Below are 19,055 nucleotides of genomic sequence, written 5' to 3' on the forward strand. Positions count from 1 at the left end.
TTCGGCCAAGAGTGAAAGCTAAGACCCGTGTTTTCCTGGCCTGGCAGGGTTTGGCTTGCCCGGAGGCAATGCCCATACGCAGGTGTGGAGGCACCAGAGCGATGTCGCCCGAGAAGTAGACAGCTCTGCTCCTGCCACAAACCCTGGGCAAGCTGCTCCTGCCGATGGACTACGGGGCGCCTGCAACACGAGGAGCTGACCCCTGTCCCCGAACACCTACAACACCAGGAGCTGACCCCTGGCCCCGAATCCCAAATCCGCACAAGGAGCTGACCCCTGGCCCCGAACCCCAGACCAGGTGCCGGGACCTGCCAGGACCTAGCTCCTCAGACTACGCAAGCGCAAAGGATCCGTGCTCCGCCCCGAGCCGTCGGGGCGGGGCCCGAGGAGAACACCGCGCGTCACTCCTGTGCGTCCAATCACGAAGGACGTCCCTCCCGTTCCCCGCCCTCTCGGCGGCAGCACCCAATCAACACCGAGCGCGTGGGCCGCACCTACCGTGGGGCCCTGCGGCGACGGCGTCGCGGGTGCGGCCGCTGGTTGGCGCCTGCGGAGAGCGCGCTGGTGCCGGGCAGGGAGCCGCGGTCTCCAGGCTCCCCGGATGTCGCTGGCCTTTGTACCAGACTGGCTGCGGGGCAAGGCTAAAGTCAACCAAGAGACTATCCAGCGGGTGAGCGTCGACGCGGGCAGAGGGCGGCTCCTTAGTCGAGCTTCCGAGGGGCCGCGGAGTGCCGGAAGCTCGGAGTGAGTGGCCTCCGGGCCGAGGCTTGCGGTCTTGGTAGGTGGACGGGTGGAGGCGGGGACTGGTCAGGACCGACGACACTCCACGCTGTACCGACCCCTTCTCTTATCTCTCAGCTCCTGGAGGAGAACGACCAGCTGATCCGCTGTATCGTGGAGTATCAGAACAAGGGCCGGGCGAACGAGTGCGTCCAGTAAGTGTCCCCTCTCCCGCTCCTGTCCCTAGGTGGCGGGGAAACCTGTGTGATGCTGCAGTAGCAGCCGCAAAGTGGGAATTTCGGGTGGTTAGTCGCAGTTGAGCCTCATTCTACAGACGAGGAAGGGAGGCTCAGAGAGGTTTTCTTACCTGCCTAGCAACCAACAGGAGCTTGGAGTCCAAACTAGCTCCTTCTTTAAAAACTTGCATTGTCCTCTCTGCAAACCCTCGCTCACTTGAAACTTGGTCAGCTGATAACAGGAAAAGGGGCAGGGACTGCGCACTGGAAACTGGGCATCAGGAGATGTGAGCCATGGCCCTTTCTCATCTGTTAAGTGAGGAAATCAGACCGTGTGACTGACTGCTAAGCGCCTTCTCATTTCTAACCTGCAGTCAAGTCTGTGAGTGGCACATGCCCGTATCAAAAAAGGATTTCTGATTAAGCCAAAGGTAGATTATGTACAGTTATTTAATGTGTCCTCAAGCCCAGCCACCAAAATTATAGAAAATAGAGATTGGTTTTTTTTCCAAAAATATACCAGGAATTATGCTGAAATTTTTAATAGAAAAATGTGTGTTTTTTATTGTTATTGAAGAAATGTTTAAGAAAGTCATGCTTCCCCCACCCCCTGAAAGAAAATGACCTACAGTCCCTTACTGGAATACAGTAGAGATATCCATTTTTAGGTATTTTGCTTTTTTTCATTTAGAGTTTATAGTAAACACTTTCTCAATCTTCTATAAAGAAAGTAGTTGCAAAACATTCCATTTGGTGGAGTGATTCTCAATTCAGGAGTGAGTACATTATCAAACGTTTCTGGTGTTCAAGATGGTAGAATGAGAAGCTTCAGGGCTCTATCTCCCCACAGAAGCTTTGAACAGTCAGTAAGAACTGTCAGAAACATCTTTTTGAAAGTTCCAGAAAACAGTTTTAAAGGAGTGCAGTAACAGGGGGAGCGCCGAATTAAGAAAAAGGCATTGTGAAAGCTATAGGAGCTCCTGGTGCTCTGACATTCCCCTCCCTCATCTCCTCATCTCTGCAGCATGGAACCCATGCTCCAGGCAGATTGCTGGAACTGGTTCTTTTTTTTTTTTTTAAGATTTATTTTATTTATTTCTCTCCTCTTCCCCCCCACCCCAGTTGTCTGTTCTCTGTGTCTATTTGCTGCACGTTCTTCTTTGTCCACTATTGTTGTTGTCAGCAGCTCGGGAATCTGTGTTTCTTTTTTGTTGTGTCAGCTCTCCGTGTGGGCGGCGCCATTCTTAGGCAGGCTGCACTTTCTTTCGTGCTGGGCGGCTCTCCTTATGGGGCACATTCCTTGTGCGTGGGGCTCCCTTACGTGGGGGACACCCCTGCGTGGCTCGGCACTCCTTGCACATGTCAGTACTGCATGTGGGCCAGCTCCACATGGGTCAAGGAGGCCCAGGGTTTGAACTGCGGACCTCCCATGTGGTAGACGGATGCCCTAACACTGGGCCAAGTCCGCTTCCCTGGAACTGGTTCTTGAAGGAGCACATACTGGGAGCATGTATGTCTGGCCCAGTCTGTCAGGTGATGGCCTCAGGGACTCACCTAGCATGTAAAATGCAGCTCAGAGAGTTCTTACAGAATGCTCTCAGAGAACAGTCAAGTTGTGCTGCCTGAAGCAAAGGATGCTAGCTGTAGGATGTACAATGCAGTGAACAGGACCTTGAGGAAATGGTTCTCTAGGAGGAGGGGAATTTTGTAGCCATATAAACGGGGGAATTCCTGGGGAGGGCAGATAGGAGTCTTTATGCATTGGCCTGGAACAATTCTCTAAACTCATACTATGCATTGTTTTACTCAAACTGTCAAATACCGAAGATAGAGAATTCTGTAAGCCATAAGAGAGAAACAATGGGAGTACAAGCCACAGGAGGAAACCAAAAGACAGCCATTTAATGGAGCGAAGCTTGATTGCCAGCCACTAGAGTATGTATGCTACAGACTGCAGAGAAGGCATGGCCTGCTGATACCTTGATTTTGGCCTTCTAACTTCCAAACTGTGAGCCAATAAATTACTGGGTTTTTTTTTTTTTTAAGAAATAGAGAACAAATGTGTCAGGTCCAAGGGAGCCTCAGTAAGTGCAGATTTCTAATTGGAAAGCATGGAGGCAGGAAGGCAGTGGGAAGACATTTAAAGTGCTGAAAGCAAAATCGCTAAGCAAGAATTCTGTATCTGAAAACTGTCTTTCAAAAATGAGGAAGGGATTGACATTCCTAGATAAACAAAAGCTGAGGGAGTTCATTTCCCCTAGACTGGCCCTACAAGAAATGGTAAAGAGAGTTCTGCAACTTGGAAGGAAAGGACACTAGACAGTTGTCTGAAACCACGTGGAGAGATAAAGATCTCCAGTAAAGATAATGATATGGGCAAATATAAACACCAGTACTACTGTATTTTTTATTTGTAACTCCACTTTTTATTTACTACAGGATCTAAAAGGCAAATGCATAAAATGTAGTGATAAAATCAATGGTTTTAGACTCAAATATGTATTAATATGTAACGTGATGAGAACTACATAAAGGTGGGGGTACAGAAGTGTCTAGGAGCATAGTTTATGTGTGCTGTTTAAGTTAAGTTAGTATGAAAGCAAACGAGTTTGTAATAGAGCTAGGATGTTGAATTTAAGCCCTATGTAACCACAAAGAAAATATCAGAGACTATACAAACTGACTATGTAAACTCATAGAGACAGAAAGTAGAATAACAGGTTACCAGGAGTGGGGGCAGGGGCAGTGGGGAGTTAATGTAAAATGAGTGAGGGCTTCTGTTTGGGATGAAGGAAAAGTTCTAGTAATGGATATTGCTGAGGATACTGCAACATTATTAATGTGATTAATCCCACTGAATGGAATGCTTGGGGGGAGTTGGGATGGGAAGATTTATATTGTATATATGCTTCCACAATTAAAAAAAAAAGACGAGAGACTAAAGAGATAATGACAAGTACAATGCGTGATATTGGATGGTATCTAAGAATGAAGGAGAAAGTGTTCAAAAGGACATTATTGGGACATAAGAAAAAGTTGGAATATAGAATGTAAGCCTTATATCAATGTTAAGTTTCTTGAATTTGATAACTGCACTTAAGGAGATGATGTAAGTGAATATCCTTGATTGTAGGAAATATACATTCCTACAAGGAAGTATTAGGGTCTAAGCAGTATGATGTACACACTTGCCTTCAAATGTTCAGAAAGTAGATGGATAATGGATGATTGATGGGATGATACAGTAAAGAGGGCAAAATGTTGAAATTGGGGGATCTGAGTGTTTGGGAGGGGGATGAGGGTATGTTGGAGTTCTCTGTGTAGGGTTTGTATTACTTTTGCAACTGCCCTGTTTATTTCAAAATAAAAAGTTAATTTTTTTCTTCTAGTGAGCTTTTTCATATTGCAGAGGCCATGCTCCCTGACCCTTAATCTGATTTTTCTTCCTGGATGGGAGTTCTACCTCCTGGTTGAGAATCACTGCTGTAGTAAGCTCACATTGATCATGGAAGTATCTTGTCCCTTGCTTAAGTTTTTTCAATAGATATAAGTACTACCAAGTACCAGGCATTGTTTCAGGTACTGGGGAATCATTAGCAAAACAGATACCAACTCTGCCCTCATGGAGCTTACCTTCTCCACTCTAGAATCTAGGGGGAGGAGAGAATATAATTAAGCATATAATACATTCCAGGAATAAGCTAGAGCAGGGTTGGGGAGGGGGTGCTGTTTTATAAAAGGTATCTCTGATAAGGCAGCATTTGGCCAGAAATTTGAAGTGAGACAGCTAACAGTCCAGCCCTGTGAGAGAACCTTAGGCAGAAAGGCCCAGAGGCAAAAGTGTTTTGGTGTCTTCAGGCCACAGCAAGGAGGCCACTGAGAAAAGGGGAAGCGGCAGATGAGAGCAGAGAGGTCACTGGATGCTCTGATCACATGGGGCCTTGTGGGCCACAAGGAGGACTGAGCTTTGCTCGGAATGCGATCGGAGCCTTCCGATGGTTTCCAGCAGAGGAATGACAAGATCTTAAAGTGTGTAATGATCACTCAGGCTTCCGTGTATAGAACAGACTAGGGGCACAAAGGTAGAGCAGGGACACCAGTTAGGAGACTAGTACAGTAGTCCAAGCGAGAAAAGGTAGGTTGAACATAGAGAGCTATGAAAGCAGTAAGAAGTAAGAATGGGGGAGATTCTGGATATTTGTTCCCTGAATGTGTTAAATAAGAAAGTTGATAATACTGACCTCATAGATGACCCATTCCACTAGAGTTAAGTTCTTTTCCAGTTTTTTAACTTATGGTAGGAGTTGGTAAAAACAAACCGCTAAGTTTTGCCTGTTTTTCATCCATAGGTACCAGCATGTGTTACACAGAAATCTCATTTTTTTGGCTACCATCGCAGATGCCAGCCCCACCAGCACTTCAAAACCGATGGAATAATCTTCCAGCTGGCTATTTCGAGGTGTAATTGAATATAATCCATCTCCTGTGCAGTGTAGACAGGATCTTTACCAACTCAGCTGCTTCAAATGTGAATGAAACCTCTGTGACTTTGTAAAATGTGAAAATGTGAAGAAAGCTACTAAATGAACTGTATACTCACTGCAAGTATTTATTTTAATAGTTTAGCAGATCTGTCAATAGTGTCCTCTTTCCTGAAATTGAACTGTTTAAGTAACAAAGACATCACAGTCCCCTTCAATCCTACCGTCTTAGTTTTCACCTGAAAAGACCACCAAGTGGGTGGTGGGCAATCAGGAGGAATGGGTGAGATTTTCAGCTGAGACTTGGCAATTAGACCTGAAACTGAGGCTCCCTCCACCTAGATCATAGCTGTGGTCCTTCTCGCTGCTCTTTTCAGGCTGCTCAGAAATAAAGCTTACCTTCCCACAAAAGATGGATGTGGAAGAGTCGAACTTTCCATGGAATAAGCGTTCCTAAATGCAAGGACCTTGAATGTATGTAAGAAAAATACCATTATCATACCTAACGAAATTAATAATTATCTCACACCATCTGATACTAATAGATGTTCAGTTTTCCTCACTTGTCTCAAAATGTCCTTTTGTTGATTTGTCTGAATTAAGATTCAAACAAGATTCACACATTGCATTTACTTGATAATATCTCTTAAAATTTCTGTAAGGGGAAGGGGTATATCTTAGTGGTTGAGCACCTGCTTCCCATGTACGCATCCCTGTCAACTCCTTAAAATTCTTATAAGGATATTTTTGTGAGTGTTTTGTTTTGTTTTGTTTACATGTCATTTGTTGAAGAAACTAGGTCATTGCCCTGGAAGCTCACATTCTGGATTCGTCTGGTTGAATCCCTTTAGTATTGTTAATACATGCCCCACTGTTACCTGCTTTTCCTATAAACTGGTAGATTTTGTGTGTGTGGCACCAGGACCAGGGTTTGAACCCTGGACCTTGTATGTGGAAGCTGGTGCTCAACCACTGAACCCATCAGCTCCCAAAACTGGTAGATCAGAGGCTCATGCAGATGCAGGTTCTAGTGTTTTTGGCGCAGATATGTCATAGAAGGTGCTGGGTATTTTTATATCACATCAGGAAGTAACCTGGTTTTTTGTGATGTTAAGACTGCTAGGCGGGAGCCAGTATGGCTCAGTGGTAGTGCACTGGCTTTCCACAGACAAGGTCCCAGGTTCAATCCCTGGCCTCTGGACCTCAGGGGCAAAAAAAGAAGACTGTTAGGTGGTTTCTTGTGATTTGTTATCAAGATCAGAACAAACTTTCATTTAATCAGCCTTGATTGCATAATGGTGACTTTCCAATTCTGTCATTCCTCCTGCCTTTATTAGAATGTTTCTTCTGTAGAGAACTTTCTGTCTGATAGTTACCTGTAAAATAAGACCAAGTTACAAGTGAACTGAAAATTAGAACCTCAGGTTCTCGGCTCCTTTTGAGAATCAAGGGTTGGAACCCCGGGAGACTGCCATGTGTAAACAGTGAAGAGCCCTCAGTTTGAATCCCAGCTCTGTCACAACTTCTGAGAACTCTCTTTCCTCAATTCCAAAATGGGGATAGTGAAAATATATCTCCTACCTGCGGTGATGAGATTGAGAGAATGCAGTGTGAGCTGGGCATCTGGTAAGCACTGAGCGTGCCTTCGCTCTGATGTGTGAACTCAGGGCCCCTGCGAGGCCTTCTCAAGTCTGGTGGGAGCCTGTTCCTTTGCTCCCTCTACCATTCTGCCCCCTCTAGAGTTTTAGTCCATTGGTGGTCTCCTCCCTTCGTCACTGCTCGTGGGGCTTAGCCCATAGTCTAGACCAGTGGGCACAGAGGGCTGCTCATGGGCCTCATCTGGTCAGCGCATGTATCTGGGACTGTATGTTGCTCCTGAAATTTTGAATTAGTTGCTTATGATTGAAAACGACTTCTCGTAGTAACTTGGCTTTCTCACAGTGCTGAGCTTGCAGGTTCAGGTAACAAGCATCAGCTGGAGTGGGATGGCAGCTGCCCTCCCCCTTTACACGGGCAGCTTCTTTACATGGGGCCTAGCACCCACAGACATTGGGGCAGGGCAGAATGTGCTTCAGTTTGGGCCTCCCCAAAAGCAGAGCCTAAGACATGGCCTTGGGTGTGGGTGGTGTATTCTCAGGAAGCAGGAGTAAGATAGTGGGGGGAGAAGCACGGAAGGAGGAAAAGCACTGTGTTGTAGAGGTCACTGCTGTACACAATAGGGATTCAAATCCTCAGGGACCTGGGAGAAATACAGAATATCCCAAAACTGTCCCCCTGACACACTGGTTGGGGGTTGTCTCCAGGGAAGTTAGCTCCCCTTCACAAGCTTTGTGGCCAAATGGGCCTCCAGATATCAGAGGAGGCAGAAGGTGGAAAGCTATTGGGCAGGCCCCTGAGGTGGACTCCTGCCAGCACAAGGTGGATCTGGTCTTGTGGGAAGAATGTATAGGTTCCTGCCTACCATGTGGGAGTCTGTGGTTCGGTTCCCAGTGCCTCCTAAAGGACAGTGAGCTGGCACAACAAGATGATGCAACAAGAGACTCAAGGAGGAAAACATTCAATAAAGCAGGGAGCAGAGGTTCCTGGTGCCTCCTAAAAGGGACAAGCAGGACAGCAAGCTGGGGCGACAGGCAGGCACGGTGAACTGATGCAATGAGAGATGCAACAAAAGCAGGGAACGGAGGTGGCTTAAGCAATTGGGCCCCTCCCTCCCATATCAGACATCCCCAGTTTGGTTCCTGGTGCCTTCTAAAGAAACAAAGCGGACTGAACAGACACAGCAAGTACAAAACAACGAGGGGGAAGGGAGGAAGAAATAAAATCTTAAAAAAAAAAAGTACATAAAACAAGTTAGATAGCTTTCTCTTTCTAAAAATTTTTCTGAAATATTTTGATTGAGAGAGGGATTATTATTCCTTGAAGGTCTACTAATAATTTGGCCTACAAAACAATTTGCACCTTAAGACTTTTGGAGAAGATTGTTTGTTCTACATGTTATTATGTTACTATTTTATTTCAAACATATACAAAAAGAGAAAATACAGCTTGATAAGTCCCCAAATAACTGTCACTTAGATTCAACAATTATCAAGATTTTGTCATATTGGTTTCACTTGATACCCATTTGTAAATTTCCTTGTTTTTTTTTTTTTTCTAATAAAGTACAGTAGCCAAGGTGATTCCCTCTCCAAGGGACCACGTAGTGCCCCCCTCAGGAAACTAGTAATTTGGAAGAAAATCTGGCAAGCTCAAGGTCTTCCAGAAAGAGGGGATGTTTTTCCTTTTACCTTCCTTTGGCTGCCTATGTATCTAAGTCCTGTTTGGATAGAATGGCCTCTCATCTACATGCTGAAGTTGTCATTTTTCTCGACACAGGCCAGAGGCATTGATGTGCAGCATTTCTTTAGTCATCAACTATGACCTTCCCACCAAGAGGGAAAACTCTCCAGTTTGGTCATGGTGAAGTTTTGGTCGTAAGGGTGTGACTGTTAACGTGGTGACAGAGGAAGACGAGGACTCTTCGAGACACTGAGGCCTTCAACACCTCCACTGAGGAGATGCCGCTCAGTGTTGCTGACCTCATCTGAGGGAGCCCAGCAGGGGTCATTCCTGGGGGGCTGAGGAGGAGCAGGACCGGGGAGGGAAGGGAGCCAAGGGATGGACATCTTGTCATTTTTTTGTCCTTTTTATGTCACTTTTTGAGGCAAAAGAAGGAACCATGAACATTTTAGACACCCTTTTCTTTGGGGTAGGCTCTTGCCCCAGGCGCCTCTCTCCTCCCAAAAAAACACTAACCCATTTCCCTAACCTAGTCACCTCCAGACCATAGGGGCTCTCCCCCCACCCCAGCCAAAATCTTCAGAAAATGATTCAGGAGGCCATATGTCACTCAACCTCATTTGTTGAACCAAATCTGGAGGGGAAAACCCAAGTAAGGTAGCCCAGGGAATTGTCCCTGGTGGGGGAGCAGGGGAGAGAAAATGTAAAAATTTTTACATTGTTTTGTATAATATTTATTGATTCAGGAAACACGACAAAATTCTGAATAAAATTACTTGGAAACAGCCAAAAAAATGAATAAAGTACACTAGGCATTTCTATAAATACAAGGTCATTTTCTTACATAACCGAAATGTCATTATCACATTTAACAAAAACAGGGAAGCAGATGTGCCTCAAGCAGTTGGGTACCTACCACTGGGAGGTCCCAGATTCGGTTCCCAGTGGCTCCTAAAGATGAGCGGGAAGCGGACTTGGCCCAGTGGTTAGGGCGTCTGTCTACCACATGGGAAGTCCATGGTTCAAACCTTGGGCCTCCCTGATCCATGTGGAGCTGGCCCATGCGCAGTGCTGATGCGCGCAAGGAGTGCCATGCCACGCAGGGGTTTCCCCCGTGTAGGGGAGCCCCACGCGCAAGAAGTGTGCCCCGTAAGGAGAGCTGCCCAGTGTGAAAGAAAGCGCAACCTGCCCAGGAATGGTGCCACACCCACGGAGAACTGACATAGCAAGATGATGCTACAAAAAGACAGGTTCCCATGCCGCTGACAACAGAAGCGGACAAAGAAGAACACGCAGCAAATGGACACAGAGAACAGACAGACAACTGGGGGTGGGGGGGAAGGGGAGAGAAATAAATCTTAAAAAAAAAAATGAGCAAGACAGTGAGTTGATGTGGACAGGCAGGCGCAGCAAGCTGACACAAGATGATGCAACAAGGAGACACAACAAGCAGGGAACAGAGGTGGCTCAAGCTATTGGGTGCCTCCCTCCCACATGAAAGATTCTGGACTCACTTCCTGGTGTCCGAAAGACAAGCAGACATGGCACACAACAAGCAGACAATGAGCACAAACAATGGGGAGTAGAATAAAATAGTTTCATTTAATATCCAGATCATAATCAGATACCCCATATGGTTGCCTCAAAATGTCATTCACAATTGTTTGGAGGAAATTTGGGATTACTAATTCAGTTTTTTCAACTGTTATTAGTTTATTCAGGCTTTATATTACTTTTTGAGTCAATTTTTGTGATTTCTGTTTTCTAGAAATTTATTTCATCTAAGTTTCTCCACTAACCTTCCTGATTCATTTTTCCAGTTTTACCCCTGAAGTCTCAGCTGCTGGCTGTAATCCCACTCCCAAAGGTCAACACTTAGAATCATTACCTGGAAATTCTTACCGCCAAGGTTTCTTCTTCATGGCAATCATAGCCAAATTCAGCCTGAGCATGTAACTCTTTGGAAACTAATTTCCTGTCACTCTTGGGGGATGGCAAAGAGGTGTCAGTCCTCCTGGTGGATTGTAGTTCTAGGCCTATCTCCTCCCTTAACCACAGACCAAACAGCATACGCTTTGTTCAAATTATATGAAATATAACTTCAACTCACAGGACAGACTATAAGACTCCTTGAGTAAAAAGGAAACTTAGATAGAAAGTATTTCATTCTACTTATTTTATAGGGAGGAATCTGAATTCCAGAGAGATCAAAATGATGTGCCCCAGGTCACATAACCAGTGCAGGGTCTGGACAGGAGATTATTGGAGTGTGAGGATAAGAATGCATTCTAGGAGATTGAAAGTATTTGAAGTACACCCAAAAACAACTTATTTGTCTCCTCTCTGTGTCCGTTTGCTGTACGTTCTTTTGTGTCTGCTTGTCTTTAGGCAGCACCGGGAACTGTTCCTGAGACGTTCCAGAGTGGGAGAGAGGAGCTCAATCTCTTGTGCCACCTCGGCCACCTGGTCTGCTGTGTCACTTATTGTCTCTCCTCTGTGCCATCTTTATAATTTGAACCTTTATTGCATTATCTTGCTGTGCCAACTCTCCACTCAGGCAGCACCCCTGTGTGGGCCAAGTCTCTGCTCGAGCCTGCTCTCTGCATGGGACAGCTTGCCTTCACCAGGAGGCCCTGGGAACCAAATCCTGGACCTCCCCTATGGTAGACGGGAGCCCAATCGCTTGAGTTGCATCCGCTTCCCATCCCTGAGTTCTTAAAGCCTGCGTACATCGATGGCGTTGTCCCAAAGCACAGTAATTACAAAGGTGGGTGGTGTTCTGCCACCCTTCCATTTTACATTTCATCTCCAGATAGGCGCGTACACTTCATTTTTAAAAAACGGCTGTGACACTGTGAGCAAAATCAGCCCAGGCTACATGTTAAAAATCTAGGGAACTGTTCCTGGGATAGAATACCAGCCTCTCAGAGAGGTAGAACTGGAAAGCTCTGGCAGAAATAGCACTTCTCTGATGCTGTCAAACTGCCAAAGGTCTGCCTGCACCTTACACAGGTGTAGAAACACTAGAAAATAAGCAAACCTGATTTTGAGGTTCTGTAAAGGCACAGTAATCAAAAGCATGGCATTGGCATTAATAATAAGATAAATAATAGATCAACGGAACAGAATAGAGTCCAGAAATAGACCCACACATATGTGGTCACAAAACCAAGTTAATTTATGCAGAAAAGATACACTTTCAACAAATAGTGATGGAACTACTGTATAATCCAAAAAAAGAAAAAAGAACCTCAGCCCTACCTCACACCACACAAAACCAATTCTAATGGACCACAGAGCTACACATAAGTTAAGCGGTCACACTTTAAGACGAAAACATAGAAAATGCTCACAAGTTTGGGGTAGGCAGAGATTTCTTCTTGTTTTTTATCTTTTAATTTTTTTCTACAGAGATTTCTTAGCAAAGAAAAAGCACAAACTGAATGAGCCCAAACCATAAAAGAAGTGACAAAATGACTTCAAAACAAAAAACCTGTTTTGCAAAAGAGGACACCGTCAAATCAACGAAAAAGACACGACTCCCATTGGGAGCGAGTACTCGCAGTCATGTACTTAGCAGAGCGCTCCCACTCAACGACAGACGAAGGGCCCGATTTAGAAGGAGGCGAAGGACCTGGCCACCCTTTCTTAGGGGACGGCCGGCGCGGCGGGTGGCCCAGGAACAGACGCTGCCCCAGGAGCCACCAGGCCAGAAGGCGCTCGGCCCGACACCGCGCCGCCTTCGAAGCGCGGTGACAGGCCCAACAGCCGGGGCCGCTCCCACTTCACTTCCTACGGCAACCGAGCAGACCAGTGCGTCACCGCTCACGCCTACGCCACACCATCCGCACGCAGCCGCCAAGGGCACGGAAGCCTCGCGAGACCGCCCAGCCCCCGCCGCTCCCTGCTCGAGGACCAGGTGGTCAGAGGGCGCAGGCGCCAGCCAGGTTCCGGGTCACGGGGAAAGGGGCGGGGCAGGAAGGCCCCGCCGGCCGGAAGGAGCGCCACGCCAGAGGACGCCGGGCTGCCAGACACGCCCACGGGCGCACGCCCCCCACTGCGGCCGCCTTCGGTTAACCTCCCACTTCGAGTTCGCGCTCTCGCGGTATTTGCCCCGACTCTCGCGGGGCTTGGCGTGGCACTGGGAGGCCGGGCCGGGGGAGGAGGTGGCGGCCCGTTAGTGGCGCTGCGCCCCGGCCGCGGTGGCAGCGCCTTCTCCGCCGCTCACGGGGTGCCGCTAGGCTGGAGGCCCGCCAGGTGAAGAGCTCGCCCGCGCGGTGCGCGCGCCGCAGGGGCCCGCGGGCCCGGGGCGGGGGCCGTGTCGGCGCCGCGCTGTGGCGACGGGCCGCGCGCGGCGGCCGAGGCTCGGGGTCCGGCGCCGCCGCGGCCCCCGCGCTGACCGCTCTCCTCCTCTCTCCCAGCTCTTGCCGCCGCCTCGGTCGCGATGGGGGCGCAGGACCGGCCCCAGTGCCACTTCGACATCGAGATCAACCGGGAGCCGGGTGAGCCGGAGCTAGGGGAGCGGCCTGGGGCCTGGGCTTGCCGGGGGAAAGGTCAGGCGTTCCCCCTCCCAGCCCTCCCCGGCCCGCTGAGGGAGCGGGGGGCGCAGCCAACTCTGCCTTCTTTCCGGTGAGAAGAAAGTCAGCGGAGAGGAGGGTGGCCCGGAGACACCGCCACCACCACGCAGAGTCCCGGCCTGGTCCTGCCAGCCCCACGCCCCCCGGCGCCCCGGGGCCGCGTCCTCATACCCTGCGGGCTGGCACTGACCGGGGGGTGCAGGCCTTTCAGGACGTTTTCTCTCCCAGCCCTCCTAGGCGCCACTCCTGATTCCAGATTTTGTTATCTTGTTCTGAACTTTGGGGTTTGGACTCGTATATTGTGGGTTTCTTAATCCTTACGTCATTAATACGGTAACCCCGCCTCTATTTTACCTTAGGAATCTTTAGCCAGAACTTCTGGGTTCGTGGGAAAATGGGTTAGCAAATGGCCTGTGTGATACATTCTGTACTAACAGTTGCAGCGTGCATACACTTAATAGTAATATGTTGCCTTTAGAGACTTTATCCATTCATCAGTGTATTTAGTTGAAAATAACCTCCTTCTAAAGGGTAATCGTTTTATTCTAAGTAGCAGAGTGTGCAGGGTTTCAGACTGTTTTCTTAGCTTTTTTGGTATTTGTGACAGAAGTTTTAAATGGAGACATGTATACCGTCTTTGTACAGCAACTTGTTCACACGTTTCTTGAGAGCCTGCTTTTCTAGGCCATGGAGATACAGCAGTGAATAAGTCAGAGGTTTCTCCTTGAAAATAGATAGTGACTTGTAGTAGGTTGATCACGGAAGGCCACTTTGAGAAGTTGACTTTTATGCAAAAATCTGAAGAAGGAGCCTTGAGGATATCTTTGAGAAGCATTGCTGGCAGTGGGTACAGTTAAAACAGAGGCTTGAGACAGTTGTATTTTGAGAAACAGCAAGGAGGCCAGGGTGGCTGGAAGTAAGAAAAGAGACTAGTGGGAAATGGTTTATAGGCCGTAGGAAGGACTTTGACTCAGTGCGATAGGGAGACCTATACAGAAGGGTTTCGAACAAAGGAATGATGTCACCTTAGAAATTGTTGCGTTCTGAAGTGCTGAGTTTTCTTTTTAATGATTAGAGCGTTAATGATTAGATTAAGTGGGTCATAATCCTTATTCTATAATGAATCTCTGCTTTAGATAAGAGAGCTTGTGGGTTTTTTTTTTAATTAAAAATAACAGATCCCTGAAAAGTAGTAAAATGAACAAAGCTTCTGAAGTCACATTAAGATCCTAGATTTGCAAATAACCTTTTTTGTGTATTATCTCCAGAATATGCTTAATAAATGGGTGAACTTTGATCTCCAGCATCCAAGGCAATTCATTATATTACCATTCTGGTAGAACTGACAAGGACTCTTGAGGACGCTAATTATATATAAGATAAGGAATGCTTATATTGTGTTAGGTTGAAACCAGTTAATAATTGGCAGTTTCTTATGGCTCAGTCTCATAAATCAGTTTATTGTCTAAAAAGTAGGTACTTGATTTTTATAGAACTTTTAAGGATCAACTCTACGAAGGGCGATATCCTACTTTGTATTATTTAACCATTAGTATATATGTCCTATATTTACTGAGTACCTAACTCCAGTAATCATCTTGACTTCTTGTATAGTTAATAATTCACTTGATGTAAATCAAATTAATCTTTTTGATTTATGTTGATGAGCAAAGATCATTTATGATTGTTCACACTGTCCTCATTAGGGAGAAATCAAGAAGTTTTGATAAAAATTGAGCTGAAACAGCACAGCAGGTGTTCTTTTCCATTACTGTCAGTGGGAATTTGTATATTTTATAGCAAACAAGTTAACCTTAAACTTTTGAATTATACAGCCACCAAATGAATGTATATGTTAAAAGAAGTATATGTTAAAAAAGAAAATTTTTCAAATTGTATGCACGTTTTTCTCTGTGACTAACTAGATGGCTCCTCTAATAATGCCAGGACTGTTCCTTAATGACATTTTTTCCGGAGAGTTTTAAATTATGAATTTGATTTCTTTAATAGACACAGGACTGACTATTCATGTTGTCTCTTTTCTCCTTGGATTAGTTTTGATAGTTAGTAGATAAAAGAAATTGGTCCATTTTATCGAAGTTGTCAAATTTTTGAGCATAGAGTTGTTTGTGGAGTGCCATATTATCCCTTTCATATCTGTAGGTTCTGTAGTGATATCTTCTTTTTCATTACTGATATGGGCAATTTTTTCTTGGTAGAATTTTTTCAATTTTATGGTCTTTTCAAAGAACTAGGTTATGACTTCATTGACTTTTCCCTTTTCTATTTTTAATTTCACAGATTTCTGTTCTTCATTATTTCCTTTCTTATTGCTTTGGTTTAATTTTGCTTTTTTAAATTTCTTAGAGTATTTACTTAGTTTATCCTTGTTCCATCCTTTTACTTTTAACCTATTTATATCATTATATTTAAAGTGGATTTCTTGTAGATAGCAAATAGTTGGTTCTTGTTTTTAATCCATTCTGACAATTTCTATCTTTTTTTTAAAGAAGGTACCAGAGATTGAACCCAGGACCTCATACATGGGAGGCAGGCGCTCAACTACTGAGTTACATCTGCTCCTCAATCTCTTGTCTTTTAATTGGTATATTTAGACCATTTACTTATTTTATTTGTTTTCTCTTTGTTTCCTGTTTTTTATTTTTGAATTAAATTCTTTGGATTCTTTGGATTTTTTTAGTATTCCATTTCAATTTTTCTGCTGAGGTTTTTTTCCCCTCTCTCTCTTTTTAAGGAGGTACCAGGGATTGACCTCTATACATGAGAGGAAAGCTCTCAACCATGGAGCTACAGCCACTCCCCTTTACTGAGTTTTTGTTGCTATCTCTGTATAACTTTTTCAGTGATTGCTCTAGGGATTACAATATATAAACTTAATTATTTGCAATGTACTTAGAATTAATACTTTACCACTTTAGGTAAAATATAGAAGCTTTCTTGCTATAACCATCCCTTTAACCCCCCCAACCTTTTGTTGTATTTATCATGTATATAGCATCTGTAAACATGGAAAACTTTTGCTTTCAGATGTCATGCGTACATTAAAGAGTTAAAGAAGCAAAACAGAGTCTTTTATATTTAGCCACATTATTACGATTTTTGTTGCTGTTTGTTCATTCCTGAAATTCCAAGTTTTCTCTAGTATCATTTCCTTTCTGCTTGAAGAATTTCCTTTAGCATTTTTTTTAGAGTAAATGTTCTGGCAGTGAATTCTCTTAATTTTCTTTCATCTGAGAAGAAAATTAGTTTTACTTTTGTTCTTGAAGGATATTTTTGCTAGATATAGAATTCTGGGTTGACAGTTATTTTCTTTCAGCATTTGAAAAATGCTCTACTGCCTTCTAGTCTTTACGGTTTCTGGTTGCTTACAAGATTTTTATTTTATCTTTAGTTTTTAGCAGTTTGATTGTGACGTGTCTGAGAGTGAATTTCATTTGTATTCTTTTTGCAGTTTGCTGTTCTTAAATCTGTAAAGTTTGTGTTTTTTGCCAAAGTTAGGATGTTTTCAGCATCCTTTCTTCAAACATGTTTGCTTATAACACTCTTTCCTCTCCTTTGGGGATCTCACTGATACCAATATTAGGCCTTTTGCTATTGTCCCACAAGTCCCTCAGGCACTGTTAACTTTTCAGCCTTGTTTCTTTCTGTTTTCAGATTGAATAATTTCTATTAATTGGTCTTCAAATTCATTGACTTTTCTCTTGTCATCTCCATTCTGCTATTGAGTATATCTAGTGAATTTTTAAATTTTGATCATTACAATTTTTACATAAAAAATTTTCATTTGGTTCTTCTTGAGGCTTTCTCTCTCTTCATTTATTTCAGGACTGTTTGACATTATTTAGTGGAGCATTGTTATAATAGCTGCTTTAAAGTCTTTTGATGATTTAAAATCTGTGGCATCTTGGGGTTATTGACTTTGTCTTTCTCTTGTGAGATGTTGAGATTTTAATGGTTCTTTATGTGTGAAATAATTTTGGATTGTATCCCAAGAATTTTGAATATTATGTTGTGTGACCCTTGGTCTATGTTTACTTGCTGTGGAGACTGTTGTTTTGTTTTTTTTTTTTTTTGAGATTTATTTTATTTATTTCTCTCCCTTTGCCCTGTTGTCTGCTCTCTGTGTCCATTCACTATGTGTTCTTCTGTGTCTGCTTGCACTCTTGTCATGCGGCACTGGGAAAATATGTTGTTTCTTTTTTGTTGCATCATCTTGCTGGGTCAGCTCTGTGTGTGTGTGGCGCCACTGCTGGGCAGGCTGCGCTTTTTTTTTTTTTCCTCGCGGGGCACCCTACGCATGGGACACCCCTGCATGGCGCGGCACTCCTTGTGCGCATCAGCACTGCACGTGGGCCAGCTCCACACGGGTCAGGAGGCCCTGGGGATTGAACGTTGGACCCTCCGTATGGTAGGTGGACGCTCTTGTCAGTTGAGCCACAACCGTTTCCCTGTTAATGTTTTAACAGGCAATCAACCTTGTTGGAGTTGGGCTGCAAGTTTCTACTTCTGTGGGTTATGATTTCAGTGCTAGTTCAGTCTTCAAAGTCTTTACATTACAATTCAGATCTGTCCCACATCTGTGTCATCTAGTGGCCAGCATAGGATCTGAGTGGTGGTTTACCCTCCAGTATACTTTTTAGGGTCAGAGCCACTCATATATAGTTCAGGGGTGAGCCCAGAAGTTCATTAATAATTTTAAGGGATTGTTTTCTTGAGCTCCCTTTTCTCTGTAATCTCCCCAGCACTTTCTGGCTCTCAGGGACCCTTTCCCCTTCCTTCCTGATCCTCTGGTTAAAAAGCAAGGGCTTTAGTTTCCTTGCTCTGTCATGTATTTCCCATGACTGTGGCTGCCTCTAGGGCCAAGTAACAAAATGATTGAAAGGGTAAAAAAGCAGCTGAGATTCTTTCCCATGCTCTTGGGACCCTGACTTCTCTAATCAGAGAGAAGGGTTTCCCTCCCTTGGAGTTTCAGATGCTTGCCCAATCATTATTGCTCTCACTGCCACTGCCTGCACACTGGAGCAGAAGAGAATGAGAAAAAAAGAAACAGGATTTCTCTCCATTCTCTCTGATCTGTAGAGGTCCTCTTTCTTCTTTGCTAAAGTAAAAACATTAAAGATGTTAATTGTAGAAATTAATCAATACTCTTTCATTGTCTCTTTAAATAAATTCATTTTCTTAACGCGTCCACTTTTGGTATGAAATGTGATGCCAGTTTGGAAATATAGATATGAAACCCTCATTGGTATCTTCATTTTTCTAACCAGTAGGCCCACTCTTTTCTGGTTAAATATTAGTTCTCTAGGGTTGTTAATTGTGTTAAAAAGAAAGCTATACCTGTAAGAGAACAAAAGCTCATCCGATTGTGGAGAAAAGAATTTTATTAACAATCTTGCAGTGGGTGCACGACTTGGATAAAATAGCTGGCATGCCAAACAGCAAGAAACACCGACATTTATACCCGAAACCTAACACGCAGGTCCTTCCCCTGTTCCCCATTGATTGGGTACTTCAGGGGTTAACAGCCTGTCTGAATTGTCTGAGTTACCCAGTTCCCACTCTTAGTCCTGCTCCCACGCTCTCTGTACACCCAGGCAGGCTTGGTGCCCGGTCGGTGCTGCTTTCATTCCTGGTGTGCTTTTTAAATTTGGCGTAGCTTTCACTATTGCCCCGCCCCCAGCACTCACCGTTGGCCCCTCTGCTTTTGCCCCACCCCCACCCTTTGCACCATCACCCACCCC

At 44.9% G+C, this 19,055-nt stretch overlaps 3 protein-coding genes and 1 non-coding gene across 8 annotated transcripts in view; 3 read left to right on the forward strand and 1 right to left on the reverse strand.

Annotated features, from left to right (window-relative positions):
- The window catches only part of SEC22C (SEC22 homolog C, vesicle trafficking protein), a 47,612-nt gene extending 34,058 nt beyond the window's left edge, over nucleotides 1-13,554 (reverse strand). Inside the window, exon 1 of one of the 2 annotated variants that reach the window (XM_004448630.5) lies at nucleotides 13,465-13,554. The gene's annotated coding sequence lies outside the window, so the exon portion shown is untranslated. Of the gene's footprint in view, nucleotides 1-12,350; nucleotides 12,537-13,464 lie in introns of those variants that run through there. The other variant, XM_058288944.2, reaches the window with a different exon arrangement.
- On the forward strand, nucleotides 492-5,999 carry SS18L2 (SS18 like 2). Its single transcript, XM_004448627.4, has 3 exons — nucleotides 492-670; nucleotides 859-935; nucleotides 5,306-5,999. The coding sequence occupies exons 1-3, from the start codon at nucleotides 602-604 to the stop codon at nucleotides 5,391-5,393; spliced, it is 234 nt and encodes a 77-aa protein (XP_004448684.1). The 5' UTR covers nucleotides 492-601; the 3' UTR covers nucleotides 5,394-5,999.
- Nucleotides 8,606-8,746, forward strand: LOC111766896 (small nucleolar RNA SNORA67). The gene has a single exon (XR_002798827.1). It is a non-coding gene; the product is annotated as a small nucleolar RNA SNORA67 (small nucleolar RNA).
- Nucleotides 12,819-19,055, forward strand: part of NKTR (natural killer cell triggering receptor) — a 71,059-nt gene continuing 64,822 nt past the window's right edge. For 2 of the 4 annotated variants that reach the window (XM_058288942.2, XM_058288943.2), the window contains exons 1-2: nucleotides 12,819-12,973; nucleotides 13,138-13,218. In XM_058288942.2, coding sequence (XP_058144925.1) covers nucleotides 13,161-13,218 — 58 coding nt within the window. In that variant the 5' untranslated portion in view covers nucleotides 12,819-12,973; nucleotides 13,138-13,160. The remainder of the gene's footprint in view (nucleotides 12,974-13,137; nucleotides 13,219-19,055) is intronic. The other 2 variants (XM_071211998.1, XM_071211999.1) reach the window with 1 other exon arrangement.

This window comes from Dasypus novemcinctus, chromosome 26 (assembly GCF_030445035.2).
Source record: "Dasypus novemcinctus isolate mDasNov1 chromosome 26, mDasNov1.1.hap2, whole genome shotgun sequence".
Lineage (NCBI taxonomy): Eukaryota > Metazoa > Chordata > Mammalia > Cingulata > Dasypodidae > Dasypus > Dasypus novemcinctus.

Excerpts from the sequence above, each read along its gene's own strand:
- SS18L2 (XM_004448627.4), top strand. The coding sequence starts at position 602 with ATGTCGCTGGCCTTTGTACCAGACTGGCTGCGGGGCAAGGCTAAAGTC. Across the intron at positions 671-858 it reads ACCAAGAGACTATCCAGCGG|CTCCTGGAGGAGAACGACCA; the intron begins GTGAGCGTCGAC and ends CTTATCTCTCAG. Across the intron at positions 936-5,305 it reads CGGGCGAACGAGTGCGTCCA|GTACCAGCATGTGTTACACA; the intron begins GTAAGTGTCCCC and ends TTTCATCCATAG.